We start from the raw sequence: 14,652 nt of genomic DNA on the forward strand, positions 1-14,652 counted from the left end.
AGCAATCTTTTATACTAGTTAATTTTGAGTGAAGAACGTACTTGAGTTGTAAGTGTTGCCATGAATGGAGTAACGAGAGGGAAGGTACATATAGTAGTACATGGATACATAGCTTCTATAGTAGTTGCTTCCTATGTAAATCCTCGCATACCTTATAGTTCCGGCTCTGTGGAAACAAACTGGCAAATGATTTGCATAACTTCACTCTATTATAAGCATACAGGAGCAGCAGTGATATAGTTGCATGCATAGTTAATTTAAAAAGTACAGAAAATTCTATGTTTTATAGACATAACCGCATGACAGGAAAAACCAATGAAGTATTTTGTTTCTACACAATTTGCTAGCTCAACGAAGGATTTGTCTGCTCAATAAGGGATGAAAACAGGGAACATAACTATTCTTACAGCGAATCTCTATTTTACGCCTCTCTGTGTCAACTTAAAATAATTCTCTCCTTAAAATAGATTAACGAAAGAGAGGTTGAACACTCTTAGTGACTGACACCCCGACGAAGCTTCATCTGAAGGCCGAGGCAGCCCAAAGGTCTCGACCGCCCAGCTGCCTCAGCTGAGAAAAAGGAGAAAAGAAGGAGAAAAGAAGCAAGAAACCAAAAGCTCCCGAGTAATCAGATACAGAACCAGAAATAGAGTCTTCTAGTCTATCAGATGAGGAGGAGGCTGATGTTATCCCAAATTTCAATGTTAGAGTTGGCAACTATGCGTGGGTCACGGTATATGGTAAGACACAAAACCAATATAAGAAGTATGTATCAGTGTTGGCTATGATAGAAAGTGATAGAGATCTGTTCACAACCTTCCTGAAGAGAGTACCCCCAATCAAGTATTCTACAACTGAAGAAGAACATTCTGCTGGTAGCTCTGAAGTTATGAGAGTTCTCCCACAACCAATTGTAGGTCATTGTGTTTTGAAATCCCCTGAGGATGTTGATGACGACTGAACTATCCATGAATAACGGTCATTGTTTTGTTACACATAGTTATTGCATGGACATGCAAAACTCTTTGAGTTTACCTGCTTACTAATTTGTGAAGAACAAGAATATCCCTTCGTTAACAAACATTACAAGTTTTCAACTCTTGCGTCTGGATGTTTTATGTTCACTGGTACCAATAATTACATAGATGTTACCAATAATTACATAGATGTTACCAATAATTACATAGATGTTACCAATAATTACATAGATGTTACCAATAATTACATAGATGTTACCAATAATTACATAGATGTTACCAATAATTACATAGATGTTACCAATAATTACATAGATGTTACCAATAATTACATAGATGTTACCAATAATTACATAGATGTTACCAATAATTACATAGATGTTACCAATAATTACATAGATGTTACCAATAATTACATAGATGTTACCAATAATTACATAGATGTTGCATAAGTGTTTCTGTTAGTTGGAAATTCTACTAGTTACATGGAAAGAAGAGTTTAGTTCTGCTGATTCCTCACTTTTCTGAAAACCAACGGGCAGGTAATTTTTAGTGACTTTTTAATATCATTATTTTACAGTCAGTTTTTTTGTTACTGAGTTTGTAACCCTTGCTTACTTGGCTAAAAACCATGTTATTTTGGTGTTGCGTATTCTCATGAAAATGTGCAGTTATATCACTAAGATCCATTAAAATGCATCAAAAACATAAATTTAGTTGTCAGAGTTTCAGAAATAGCTCAAAATCAAGTTTTGCTCAACCTGCCCCACAACAATGCTCAACCCACCCCATGTGTGATCAACCTGCCCCATTTGTTTGGGCCAGTTTTTCCATCACGGTTTGGTGTCAGTTGATTGTTAACATCAATGACTTCAGTGGTGGCTAGTCACATATACTCCGCATCTTTTTCCTAATTTCAAAGTCGTTTGAACCATTAGGTGAGAACTTATGAGACTTTGTCAATACCGTACTCAGCCTACCCCGGTCTCCCCTACTTACGATCTGTAGGTTGAGCGATAAGTGCTACTTCTATAACCGGTGCTTCTATAGCTGCTGCTGCTATAGCTGCTGCTTCTATAGCTGCTGCTTCGATAGCTGCTGCTGCTTCGATAGCTGCTACTCCCACGATATGCTCCCAGCACTGCATGGCAGGCAACTGAAAGAATATGTACCATTACACTGCTGAATGCAACTTTAAAACAGCTAGTAGCCTATTTAGCTGATAGGTTTTACTGCAAGCATACTACAGTGCATACCCCAGCTATGACTTTTGTGCAACTTTTCAGTAGCATGTCATGGAGTGTACATACAATCCATGCACCACAAATGCTAAAAAGACAATGATCCCATAACTGTTTATTTTTCGTCAATAAATTTTCTGTCATAACCAGAAAAAATTTACTTTTGGTAGTGGCACTAACATAATTGTAGGAGAAACAAAGGCTACAAAAAGAGAAACATTTGCATGATTACAAGTATTTGTAGAAAAATCAGACGCTGCAAATCGCAAATATAACGTTCAAACTTCATATCATTAAGGAAACGTTTTGTACAGGTCAAATAAATTAAAAAACAAAATAAAACAACTATAAAAGTGTTTAAATGTAAAATAATTAGCTTTCTTTGCCAGGCAAATGAGCGATGAATTGCACTTACCTAAAGAATTTTGATTACGTGCAATAAGTTTGTGCACCGTCAAACTTCAAATTATTCATTAAAGCAATATTTAATCGATCCACCATGTCAATTGTGCAAGGCTTGCTGAGCAATGTAGTAATATCAACGTGATGACAGTCTGTCAGACCTTGATGCTGCTCAATCCGATCAAGAAACCGATGTCGATACTTCTGATAGCGATTCTGACAGCCAGATAAGCGATATTATTATCATACCCAACAAAAACCAGCTGGCGAATGAGGAGGCAGTGAAGTCATTGCTACAGATGATGGTTGACTCGGAAAGTGAGACCAATAATCTGTCTCCGGTCGACTCCAATGACTCGGACACTGAGAACGAGGCTAAGAAAATGGCTGCCACCAAGAAGAAGTCTACTGTGACCAGAAAGAGTAAACGAAGAGACCGCAAGCTGCATCCTTTCGAACTAGGTCTCGGGGAGAAGAGTGGTCTAGGAGAAAGTTTAGTTTTTCAGTTAGGTCCACCTCCTCCTCTGAAAGTTACGATGATGAATTGGTCAGCAGTGACTCAGAAATTATTCTACGTAAAAAGAAAAAAAAATTTCACTCGCCAGGAAGGGAAACAGACAATACCATAGACAAGAAACGTTCAAGTCGAGACAGCACACGGACTAAGAAAGGAAGGCGGAAAAGAGTCATGCAAATGAACAGCAGTAGCTCTGACGAGCAGGATGATACAGGTTCCACCAATGACATTTTGGAAATGACACCAGTTAAAGGTCGACACAAGATTCAAAAAGTTCTTGATGGTAAAGAACTGAAGGCAGTAGACTAAAAGTGCGCACAAACTAGAGATGGAAAGGAGGAAAAGAATTGAGGAAATGCAAAGAAGTACAATGAGGAGCTGTTGGCGAAAGAGGGACTGCAGGCTTTTATGTCTCACAGAAAGCTTGTACTTGAGAGATCTGAAAAGGGTAAACTAGTCATCCATATGGATCCAAACTTTGTAAAAAAGTTCAAGCCTCACCAGATAGATGATACGATTTATGTCGGAATGTGTTTGTGAGACAGTCAAAAGGTCAAACAAGGGTCTTGATGGAGGCTGCCTGCTAACCCACTGCATGGACCTAGGAAAAACGTTCTTGCTAATAACTTTCCTGCACACTCTTCTGACTCACGATGACAAGTTGAACTTGAGGATGCTTGTGATCGCTCCTCTCAACACTGTCTTCAACTGGAAGAATGAAGTTGAGAAGTGGACATCTAATTTAGATATCGATGTTGATGTGGATGAGCTGCGGTCATGTAGGAAAAACATCGATCATATGCATCGACTGAAAAGGTGGCACAGCATGAGTGGGATCATGATTGTTAGCTATGACTTCTTTAGGAACCTGTCTTTAGGCACTTCTGTCAAAAAGCAGGAGCTTAAGGAAAGATTTCAGCAGTACTTGATTAAACCAGGTGCTGATGTGATAGTGTAAGATGAGGGACACCTTTTAAAGAATGCCAAGTCTGGCATGAGAAAATATGTAATGACTACTGTGAACAAATGACGGATTGTTCTAACGGGCACTCCTCTCCAAAATAATGTCGCTTCTCTGGCTGTCAGAATCGCTGCCAGAAATATTGACATCGGGGTCTTGATCGGATTGAGCAGCACCAAGGTCTGACGACTATCATCACTATCCAGCCCAACAATTATCACTAGAATTTTTGTGGAAGTGAAATGTGATCATCATTCACATCAATTACTGCCACTTACTACATACTTAACTGCCATTAACACATGATACAATTTGTTTATATGTTGTATCTACTTGTTCATATCTTGTATCATTTTATTTTGCTCATACTCGAAGCCTTTTGTATTTCAAGTAAGAAATGTCAGCTTGACAGCGTTTTTGTTCTGATCAACAACTGTTGATTTGAAGCTAGCCACACATAATAATCACGAAAGCATACAGATAGTAACTTTATTTAAATTACAAGTTAAAAAAAGTCGATAATTTTTGTGACACCGATTTGGTTGCAAGATTGTCAATGAGCTCAATGAAATCTTTTAAAAAATTTTAAAGCACATTAGTAGCAGTGTTAGTAGCTAGCGTTTGTGAAACTCTAGCGGCACTACACGAATATGGCGACCCTTACGTTTGTGAGCGACTTTTGATTGTACACAATCGTCATATTTTACAATGTTCCCACAAAACATGTGACATTGTGTAACGCACCAAAGTTTATACTAACCTGCAAAAATAAAGAATGCAACAACAAACTTCATCCTCAAGCTCTGCGTAACTGAACCTGTAACGGGGGCACCCTACAACGGCGTACTAAAACGGGACCAAAACCTGGAGCAGATCAGGACTGTTTACAAGTCGCTATAACGATGACATACGTCAATCATAAAGCAAACTTAATGTAAAGATAACTCCTAACCAACTACGTATATTCGGCCGTAGACTGTCTTGAAAAACTGTTGTTTTTGTGGAGTTGTCCCCCGAGGAGCAAAACAACAACAATACGCACTGCACCTGATGCATCAGCCGCACCGTAACGGAGTTGTTCTCTTCCGTCTATGCGGCTATGTTATGCCGGACGCTCCATTAATAATCATAACGAATGTAGCTCATAAATTTATGATGACGATGAACTCTTTATTGATAAAATATGATATACAACAAAAGCCTCTTTTTGCAGGCTAAAATAAAATTGTATGGTCCGATTATAGTACATATTGACCTGAATAGATTGTAATATATTATATAGCAAAAAATAGATATTATATACAATTAAAATGGACGCGTTTATTTTGATTGTTCATGTTTGGCAATGTTGACTAGGAAAATTTTCCATAATCAAGATTTTATTGAGTGTTTGGCATAATTTTTTTAAGAGTTTGGCAAGAATTGTTTTGAGTGCTTGGGTCGACGGTATCTGCAAACATCTGCGGCGCTGGTCTCCTGACGCAGACGGCCGTAGACGCCGTTAAGGTTAGTGTTGGTCGAGTTAACGCCTGACCAGGGCTATGATATTGTGTGAGTGGTCTGTGTGAGTGGTCTGTGTGTGTGGGCTGTGTGTGTGGGCTGTGTGTGAGAGAGTGTGTGTGTGTGAGAGTGTGTGTGAGAGTGCGTGAGAGGGTGTGTGTGTGAGAGAGAGTGTGTGTGTGAGAGAGAGTATGTGTGAGAGAGTGCGTGTGTGAGAGAGTGTGTGTGATAGTGTGTGTGTGATATTGTGTGTGTGATAGTGTGTGTGTGATAGAGTGTGTGTGATAGAGTGTGTGTGATAGTGTGTGTGAGATAGAGTGTGTGATAGTGTGTGTGCGTGCGTGTGTGATAGTGTGTGTGATAGAGTATGTGTGATAGTTTGTGTGTGTGTGTGCGCGCATGTGATCGAGCATCTTTGTAATCCGCACATATATGGAGGTAATGGTGTAATGGTGAGCGGATTCGTCTTCTTTTAAGCAAGTGCAAGTTGGACTGTAACTCAATCTTGATCTAAATTGGAATAATTGGAGTCTAGCCAAAAATTTATGTAGAAAAAAATAAGATAAAAACGTTTAACCAGATATCAGTTTGGAACCATCAATTCTGCAGACAGGCTAGCTAATCACTACACTGTCTTTGTTATATTATGAAATAATTGTGCACATACCTATGCAGCACTTGCGAAAATATTATCGGTAGCTAGCAGCATGCTTCAAAATAATGATTCCGTGAAAGATCATGACCGGTAACAACAATTATAATTACATGCACAAACTGGCTTTAAGCCAGGGTTTCCCAACCAGGGAGGAATTTCCCCTAGGGGTGAAGTTTGAATATACAAAGGTGGAACAGAGAGGTGTATGATTTGTAAAATTTTCAATTTATGTCTTGCAGGGCCAGGTGAGTTTCATCATTAGACATTTTCATTTTATCACTAGTTGCTAATAATGAGCCATTAGTCAGAACCCAGATGTATGTGAACACATCTATCCGGATTTTAATTGGATAGTAAATGAACCTAGTCATAAACCAACTCACTGCCATGGTGATTGCCATGGTGAAGGCCATGTATTGTTGTGTGTTGCATGCGTCAATGATATACAGCATGTATGTATGTGGGGGGACATTATTGCATGCGTGCTGTATAAAATTTAATGTTTTTATATGCACAATAAAATGGGATTATATTTTGCATCGGTTGCTTTTAGTCGTGCGAGTTGAAAGTGCATTCGAAATCAAATTTGTGAAAAGGTATAAGGGGGAACTGAACGAAAAATGTTGGGAGCCCCCTGCTTTAAATTGACAGACGGGGCACTTATTATAGCAAAGATTTAGAGTAGCTCAAGTTACTAGCTTAAGCTATTCTGATTCATTTGGTAAAAAGATTTTCTGTGCAATAACTTTACTTACTTTGAAGGCCAGGCATTATGCTAGTAAACGTATAAGGCTATTGCAACTTTGCTTATAAATTTAAAGTCAACAAAAATAGAAATTATTTATTCTATCTTGCTCAGTATTTTAAATATATCCTAAGTAAATGACATAGTAATATTAGTATCAGGAATTTCCTTTATTAATAGATAATATTTTAGGCTGAGAGTGTTTGAAGGATGGTGCTCCATGCAAAATCTTAGCTCTTGACAGGAAACTCTTTACCATTTGCTTGACTACTTCATCAAAAAACAATCGAGCGAGAGAGGAGTGGAGGGCAGACCGAAATTCAAAACTGACTGAAAAGTCCAGGACACACGACTGAACGTTAGGCAGCCCTGGACTGAAACGCCAGACTGTCACCAAGTGGTTGAAGAGTCTACCATCCGTGCATACAGACTTTACCAAGTTGGGTTTGACTAATGTAAGAGCTGAGGTATACTTTTCTTGTAAAGGAGGAAATCCTGCAAAATCAAAGACCCTGAGGTTAAAATCTCAAATGGTAAATTGTGGAGATTAAGACAAACTAATGGCATGATAATTACAGCTAAAACTTGTAAAATGAACCACTAAACCAAACCTATTTTGAGTGCCGCTTTGGCGTAGCCAGGTGCTCTCTCCGTTACTTCGCTGCCTACACACCAGGGCACAAAGCCTTTGTACTCGTTTGTACTGCAACTATCTACAATTATGTAGAGCGGCAGAGCATGTAGGCCTACACACCCACACACACACATACATACAGTAAAAGTATAGATCTACATGTATATTCATCAGATAAAGAATGAACAGAAGGGTAACCAAAATAACCGCTCCATACAAAATGATGGCAGATAGTGAAATCTTAAATCATTGAAAATATGAATGGCAGTCACTATAACAGAATAGTAATACCAAAAAGCTCAAAATTACTAGGATTAATTTCATTGTATTTTATATATATTTATATATATATATATATATTAAGTTTATTAAAAACTACAGGTTAAAATCATTACTACTAATAGTTTCATGCAATCGCGTTGCAGTCTTCAGGTAGAGTGACTAAAATGTATAATGTACAAGCTATAAAATTACTTTATAAAGCTGAAGGCTTAATACTATTGTGTGATATATAGTATACAGCAAATATGTAGTCAAATTATGTTATTGAGCTAATTAGGTGTTTTCTAGCATCCCGGCATGTGGATATCAGCTCACTTCTAGTGCTAAGGCTGGCTAACTTCGGTTCGAATACGATGAAGTACTTTTCCCATAGACATAACTGGCAAGATTTTGTTGATGTGTTGTATGACCGCGCTCTTTTGATGATCTTCTAGGTTATACTATAGCGAATGTTCTTGTCTTTTAAGTCTCATATGTATTTACTCAATTCTGTTTGTAGCCTTTTAGTAAGATATTTAAAAGATGTTTTGTGGTTGGCTAATCTTGTTTTAAAAGTTGTTTCAGTGAAGCCTACATACGTTTGTGTCTCTTGCGCATCACGTTCTTCAGACTCTACGGTTGTCTGATATAATATGCAGTTGAAAGGCATTCTCCATTTAGAGGGCAATTTTCCCGTTTTTCGCAGCTGCATTTCCTGTCGATGTCGGTTGGTTGCGATAGTGCTTGTTTATTGTGCCCGCTAATTATGTGGTTGATGTTTGAAGTACAGCTATAACTTAGTTTTACGGAGTCTTTGTTGAAGATTTTGTGTAATTGCAACGCGATTGCATGAAACTACCAGTAGTAATGATTTTAACCTGTAGTTTTTAATAAATTTCATACACAGCTCTAATTGACTCGATTATTGAGCACTTTACTTTACAGTGTAAACCACATATACTATATACATATATATATCTATTAATATATACATATTAATATATATATTGTTCTATATATATATATATATATATATACATGTATATATATATATATATATATATATATATATATATATATATATATATATATATAGAACGTGATAAGAGCGTCTCCTGTACATATATAAGCGATACGGTTGCGATTATAGATATATCTATATATATATAGATATATACAGGAGACGCTCTTATAACGTATACCTCCTATAGCGGAAATTCCAGAGAATGTAAACAATTTATGTGAATTTTTTGCTGTCTACTATGTAAAAATGTCGTATAATGTAAAGGTTCAAGCCAGGCAAGGTCTTGAATGTGATGTGAATGTTAATCTATCTCCCTACATTTGCGAAAGAAAAATGACACGCGCATAGCTTTATAACTTACATATTATATTCATATACAACTTTCGCAACAATCTATTTGTCGTTATAGATGGTCAAATGTGTTAACAAAACATAGAATAGGGTAGCTGCGCAAATGTTCATGAATACAAAGGCGATCTATTTGTGCAGGTGTTACAGCGTCGATCTACCAATTCGAATGTCACAAGTTGGAGTATCGACTTAAGTTCTTTTTTATCCTAACTTTGAGCACCTGGATACAGGTAGGCGATGATCAGGTAGTAATGTTTTTTTTGTAAAATAATTTGTTTTGCTTTCTTGTATACATAATTACATATAACATCTTTGTTATTAGTTTTACTTGGAAGAGTACACAGTGCTGTTTAGATAAATAAGCAAATCGTTTTTAAATGAACGTCGAAGATGTGAGGTCCCCATCGACTTTTTGTAGAATTACCGCAATAATGGTCTATAAAAACCAGTGAGATTGATTATAAAAAGGAGAAAAGTTGTCAGTGTAAACTAACAATGCTGCAGTTATGGTACAGCCCACAAATTATCAAAGTTAAGTCAAGTTTTTCCTTTTTTGTATGTCTGAAGCGGTGAGTTTGGAAAGATCTTGGCACGGATTGGGCAATTTACACGTATTTTACTGTTCTTATAACGTAAATCCCTACAACGTGAACATTCCTGGAACGTATTATTTATGTTGTAGGAGCGCGTACTGTATATGGTTATATATGTACATGAATATGTAGATATATATGTATGGTTACACATGTACATACATATAACATGTTTATATATGTATAACCTTATATAAGTTGTTTATATATGAATTATATATAAAGTTATAAGTTATATGTATATATAATTTGTTTATATACAAACATGTTATATAAATACATATATAGCATATTCATACATACCGGTGCAGAATGTAAAATATAAATAACTTAGAATATAAAGAGCACTTCACTCTTTTTGAGTATCATGTGCTGTGAGAACATAAGCATAAAATTTTCTCTCCACTTTCTCCAAACATGACTTTTCTTGACAGGTTGCAACTGTGGTTTGCCATCACCTTCTGTTAGGTGTTTTTATTGAGACACCATCTCTAGCTAGCTGGCATTGGCTCACAGAGGAGGTCTTCCACCCTTTGTCAGGTTTTGTTTGTAGTCCTGCAAGGTTGCTAGGCACCCTCCTTATCCACACTGAACCCCAGATAGGGAGCCAGTTTAGTCACTGATGACCAGTTCTGGCACAGGAGCGATTGTGGTTAAATGCCCTCCCTAGCACCACCAATGGTTCTTATGTGACTAGAACCACTGACCTACTGATCATAAGCCGGCACCCAAACTACTGATCTACAGCTGATTGTTACAAGAACTAGCATTAAATGCAACTTAACGTGAACTCGTGAACTAACATTAGGAAACTAGCAATTCAACAATAGTATATCTCTATATATAGACTAGAAATTATCTTGAAAATCAAATTTTTTCTGCACTGCCCATCTCTGTTGCTCCTCAGGTGTTTTTTTCCGAACAAGGAGACCTGATGGGCGACACCGCGAAACAGATTTGTAGTGAAGAAAAATATTGACTTTTGAGATAGGTTGTAGTCTATACACCGATGTATATAGATAAATGCGCATATCAGTATATTTAAATATGTATATGCATAGATAATATACATATATATACAGTATATACATATATACGTATTCACAGTATATAACATGTTTGTATATAAACAAATTATATATACATATAACTTGTTTATATATAATTCATATATAAACAAGTTATATAAGGTTATACATATATAATCATGTTATATGTATGTATAACCATACATATATATATATATATATATATATATTTATATATAGAGCCTATATATATATGTGCAGCTATGTATGTACCTGTGTATATATATGGATACCAATGTGTATGTATAAATATCTGTATATTTATGTATAAATGTGAATATATGTATATACATGTATGTATAATAATATAATGTATTAAAAGTATCTGATGATTGTGTCTACCTCTTAGATTTTTTGTTTGAGTTGACTAAACAGGCTGCAAGAATAAAAATGATGACAGCCAGCCCGATGAGACCACCGATGATTATACCAAATAGTGCCTTGCTAAAAATGAAATATTATATCATAAATGCCTTGCTACAAATGGAGTATCATTCCATACAACAATTTACTTATTCCATTTAACCCTTTGCTAGAAGTAAAAGAATGGATCAGTTGTTAAAAATAGGGCAGAACGATTCTTATGGTAATTCTTTAGACAAGTTCTCTAGTAGGTTTTATTTGGTTTTATTTATTTTATTTAGAGCGTCTGTAAAACGCTCGTATAACGTGTTGTCTATGATCTCAAAAATTCCCGTCATTAGAGAATTTACTGATTCATTGCGTTTCTACAGTTTCTTAGTTTTACATAATTTAAAAATGGCTTCAAGTTCGAGCGAATGTGACTCGGAGTTTTCTGAGCAACAGCTGGTAAGAGATTGGAGCAGGCAGCCTATGGTCAAAGCTGACAGGCATCAGCAGTGTTATGCTGCAGAGGAAGACAGAATGGAGGTAAATTAACTTTGAGTCTCCTATATAAATATACTAAAGTAAAGGTGATATTTTTTATAGTCATGAATACATAGGCCTATACTAATTATCAAAATTATAACTTTTTACTATCACCAATTTTCATTTCATAACTTTTTTATTGTTTTACCTAGCTATAATATTTGCTGCAAATTTTCTTTGGAAGTTTTGGCTAGTAAATTAGATTTATGTTTAAAAGTTATGTTCACTTCTTACTTGTAGGAAATGAAGAAAACCGATTGATTAATGCACATTTTTAACTCCCAGAAACAAAGCTTTGAATTGTTGGCTTGGCGTACTTATGCTTTTGCTAAAAATTTATTCATTTTTAAAATTACCTTCGCAATCTATGGATCTAGTAGAACTTCGTCGGAATAGTGTGGCGGAAAGGCATTATTAATAACTTATTATTTTACTATAATAAGTTACTAGCTATACTACTCAAGTTACTCAAATTCACTGGGTTATTATTTTATTTCCTATGCAACTCTAGATCTTGGGCTAATCTATTTATAAATATAAATCTCAGTGTTTGTCTTTTTTTTAGACCCTGCGTTTAGTTATAGCAATTGAAATCTAGCAAAAAAAATCCAATTGACACTGGATTTGATCTCAGGACCAGAGATGTCCCGATTCTAAATCCATCAGCCGATTCAGATACCGATTCGATATACCGATTCTTATCGAAAAATATTCTGATTCAGATATTTTGTGTTGTATAGATAATTGTTCATTTTATTATAGAAAATATAGATATTAATGTATTTGTTTGTATTGATGGAAAAAAGAGATATATATTCACATACTGACATACCATGCATGTAGTAACAAAACAGTTCATGTTTCTTGTAATTTGTAATTAATAATAGTAATTATTGTTAGCGGTACAGCTTTCTCTGTGATAACGAAGTCTCTCTTCTATTGCTGAACGAACTATACGCCTGTACGATTTTAGGGCAAATCAATGTTTCTTTTAATTACTGTTAGTGTTTCAATTCTCTCAAAGAGAAGTCTCTTTCTTCTATTATTACCAATGTAGCCAGTAGCACAGAAAAGGGACTAACTTGCCATAGACGATGAAGGACAGGCTAAATATCGATAAGCCACTGGAATTATTTTGTACGATACAAACAATGCATTCTGCATTGTATCGTCAGGATCAAGAGAGAGATAGATAACTTTATGCATTGTCTGCTCAAAATGCTTTCGTAATGCTAGTAAATAAAAATATTACACTGCATTCTTGTTTCCCTTCTTTGTTATCATGTTAGTGGTTGGCTGCAATAAATCCCATCGCTGTTATTGAGAAATACCACACTTTGTGATTACTACCTGACTAAAGCAAAAAGGTTCCTCAACTGTGTTGATGTTGAGCAGGCTATAGACATGAAATAAATAGTGTGGCAGGCCCATAATTCATTAGGTAAGAGTAAGGAACTTGCAGCTGATAATCATTATCAGTGTAGCAGGCTAAAATACTGTTTTCTGCTCAGTAGTTAATCTGTAAAAATATCTCAAGTTTCATATTTTTCAAGAAAAGATCGGCCGATACCAATTCAGATAACTAACACCCATATCAGCACCGACACCAAAAACGGGGCAACTCTACTCAGGACCTCCATATCTAAAGGCAGCGCACTTAACCATCAACTCTTTTACTTTTGACCAAATTAATTCAAACAGATTTTCGGAAACTCGATATACCGCTAATATTTATTATGCAATAACTCGAGAATCAATGCAGATATTGTTTTACTGTAAAATCCATCTTATTCAAAATGAAATTCTCTACAAGTATAAAATTGTTTAGTGAATCACATTCTCAAAAAATTTCTGTTGCTTACTTTGCATTGAATGAATGTGGTGAATTTCTTATTGCCATGACGATAGCGATGTGGTTCTCCCGTTTGAAAAATAATTAGAAATGGAATTGCTTAGCAAAAAGATTTTTGATGGGTTGCAAGGTTGTTTCGTTTCGTAAAAATTCAGTTACACGGAATACAGTAAGGATTCATCGAGCAAATAGCCATTACATTGGTTAAGATACTCATGCTTGAAACGCTTGCTTGGAATTAATAACTAGCAATGTTGACCCATATATATATATATATATATATATATATATATAAGACAAACACTGATATTTATATATATACTAGCTGTACCACCCGGCGTTGCCCGGGTAATAAAAAAAGTGTTGGGACAGAAAATTGATTTGTATTTAACATATAAAAACATTTCCCCTTCTTACTTTCAAACTACATACCATGAGAGAAGTGTTTTGTGTAGTTGAAGTAAATTAGAAGAAAAATAAAAACAACTGTCAAGGTTTTAAAACTTTGTCAAACAACTGTACCTTTCAAGCTAGTAGCCTGGCATATTACCAATGGAAAATTCCACTAAGCTGACTTTAAGCTGACTGAACACTAAGGTTGACTTGCAGCAAAATTCACATTACAGTTATTTGGTATCAAAAGATTCACCATGTTTTACTCTGTTGTGTTGCAGGTGCCAAATATGTGGAAATGTGATTACAAGCTCTTAAAAGCTCAAAAACGAAAAGCCGCCGTAGATTGAAATCTGTTTATTTCTCTGACGTATTCATTACATTTGGTTATTGTCTTGTCAGGTGATGTTCTCACGTGAATTGAAAGGCCAATAAAAAGCTCATTATAAAACTTATCGTAGCACTAGTTTATAACAAACACTTCGGGTTTTACCGAAGACCCCGTATCAAATATAGATGCTCGCTACTTTACAGTTTTGTTTCGGCTTGATCTAATCGTCAAGTCGT

At 35.7% G+C, this 14,652-nt stretch overlaps 1 protein-coding gene across 1 annotated transcript; it reads right to left on the reverse strand.

Annotated features, from left to right (window-relative positions):
• Positions 1-7,155: 7,155 nt before the first annotated feature.
• On the reverse strand, positions 7,156-8,511 carry LOC137387964 (coenzyme Q-binding protein COQ10 homolog A, mitochondrial-like). The gene is made up of 3 exons (XM_068074481.1): positions 8,493-8,511; positions 7,610-7,711; positions 7,156-7,493 (listed from the first exon to the last, which is right to left on the reverse strand). Exons 1-3 carry the CDS (start codon positions 8,509-8,511, stop codon positions 7,156-7,158), a joined length of 459 nt encoding a protein of 152 aa, XP_067930582.1.
• Between the last annotated feature and the right edge of the window lie 6,141 nt (positions 8,512-14,652).

Source organism: Watersipora subatra, chromosome 2, assembly GCF_963576615.1.
Source record: "Watersipora subatra chromosome 2, tzWatSuba1.1, whole genome shotgun sequence".
Classification (NCBI taxonomy): domain Eukaryota; kingdom Metazoa; phylum Bryozoa; class Gymnolaemata; order Cheilostomatida; family Watersiporidae; genus Watersipora; species Watersipora subatra.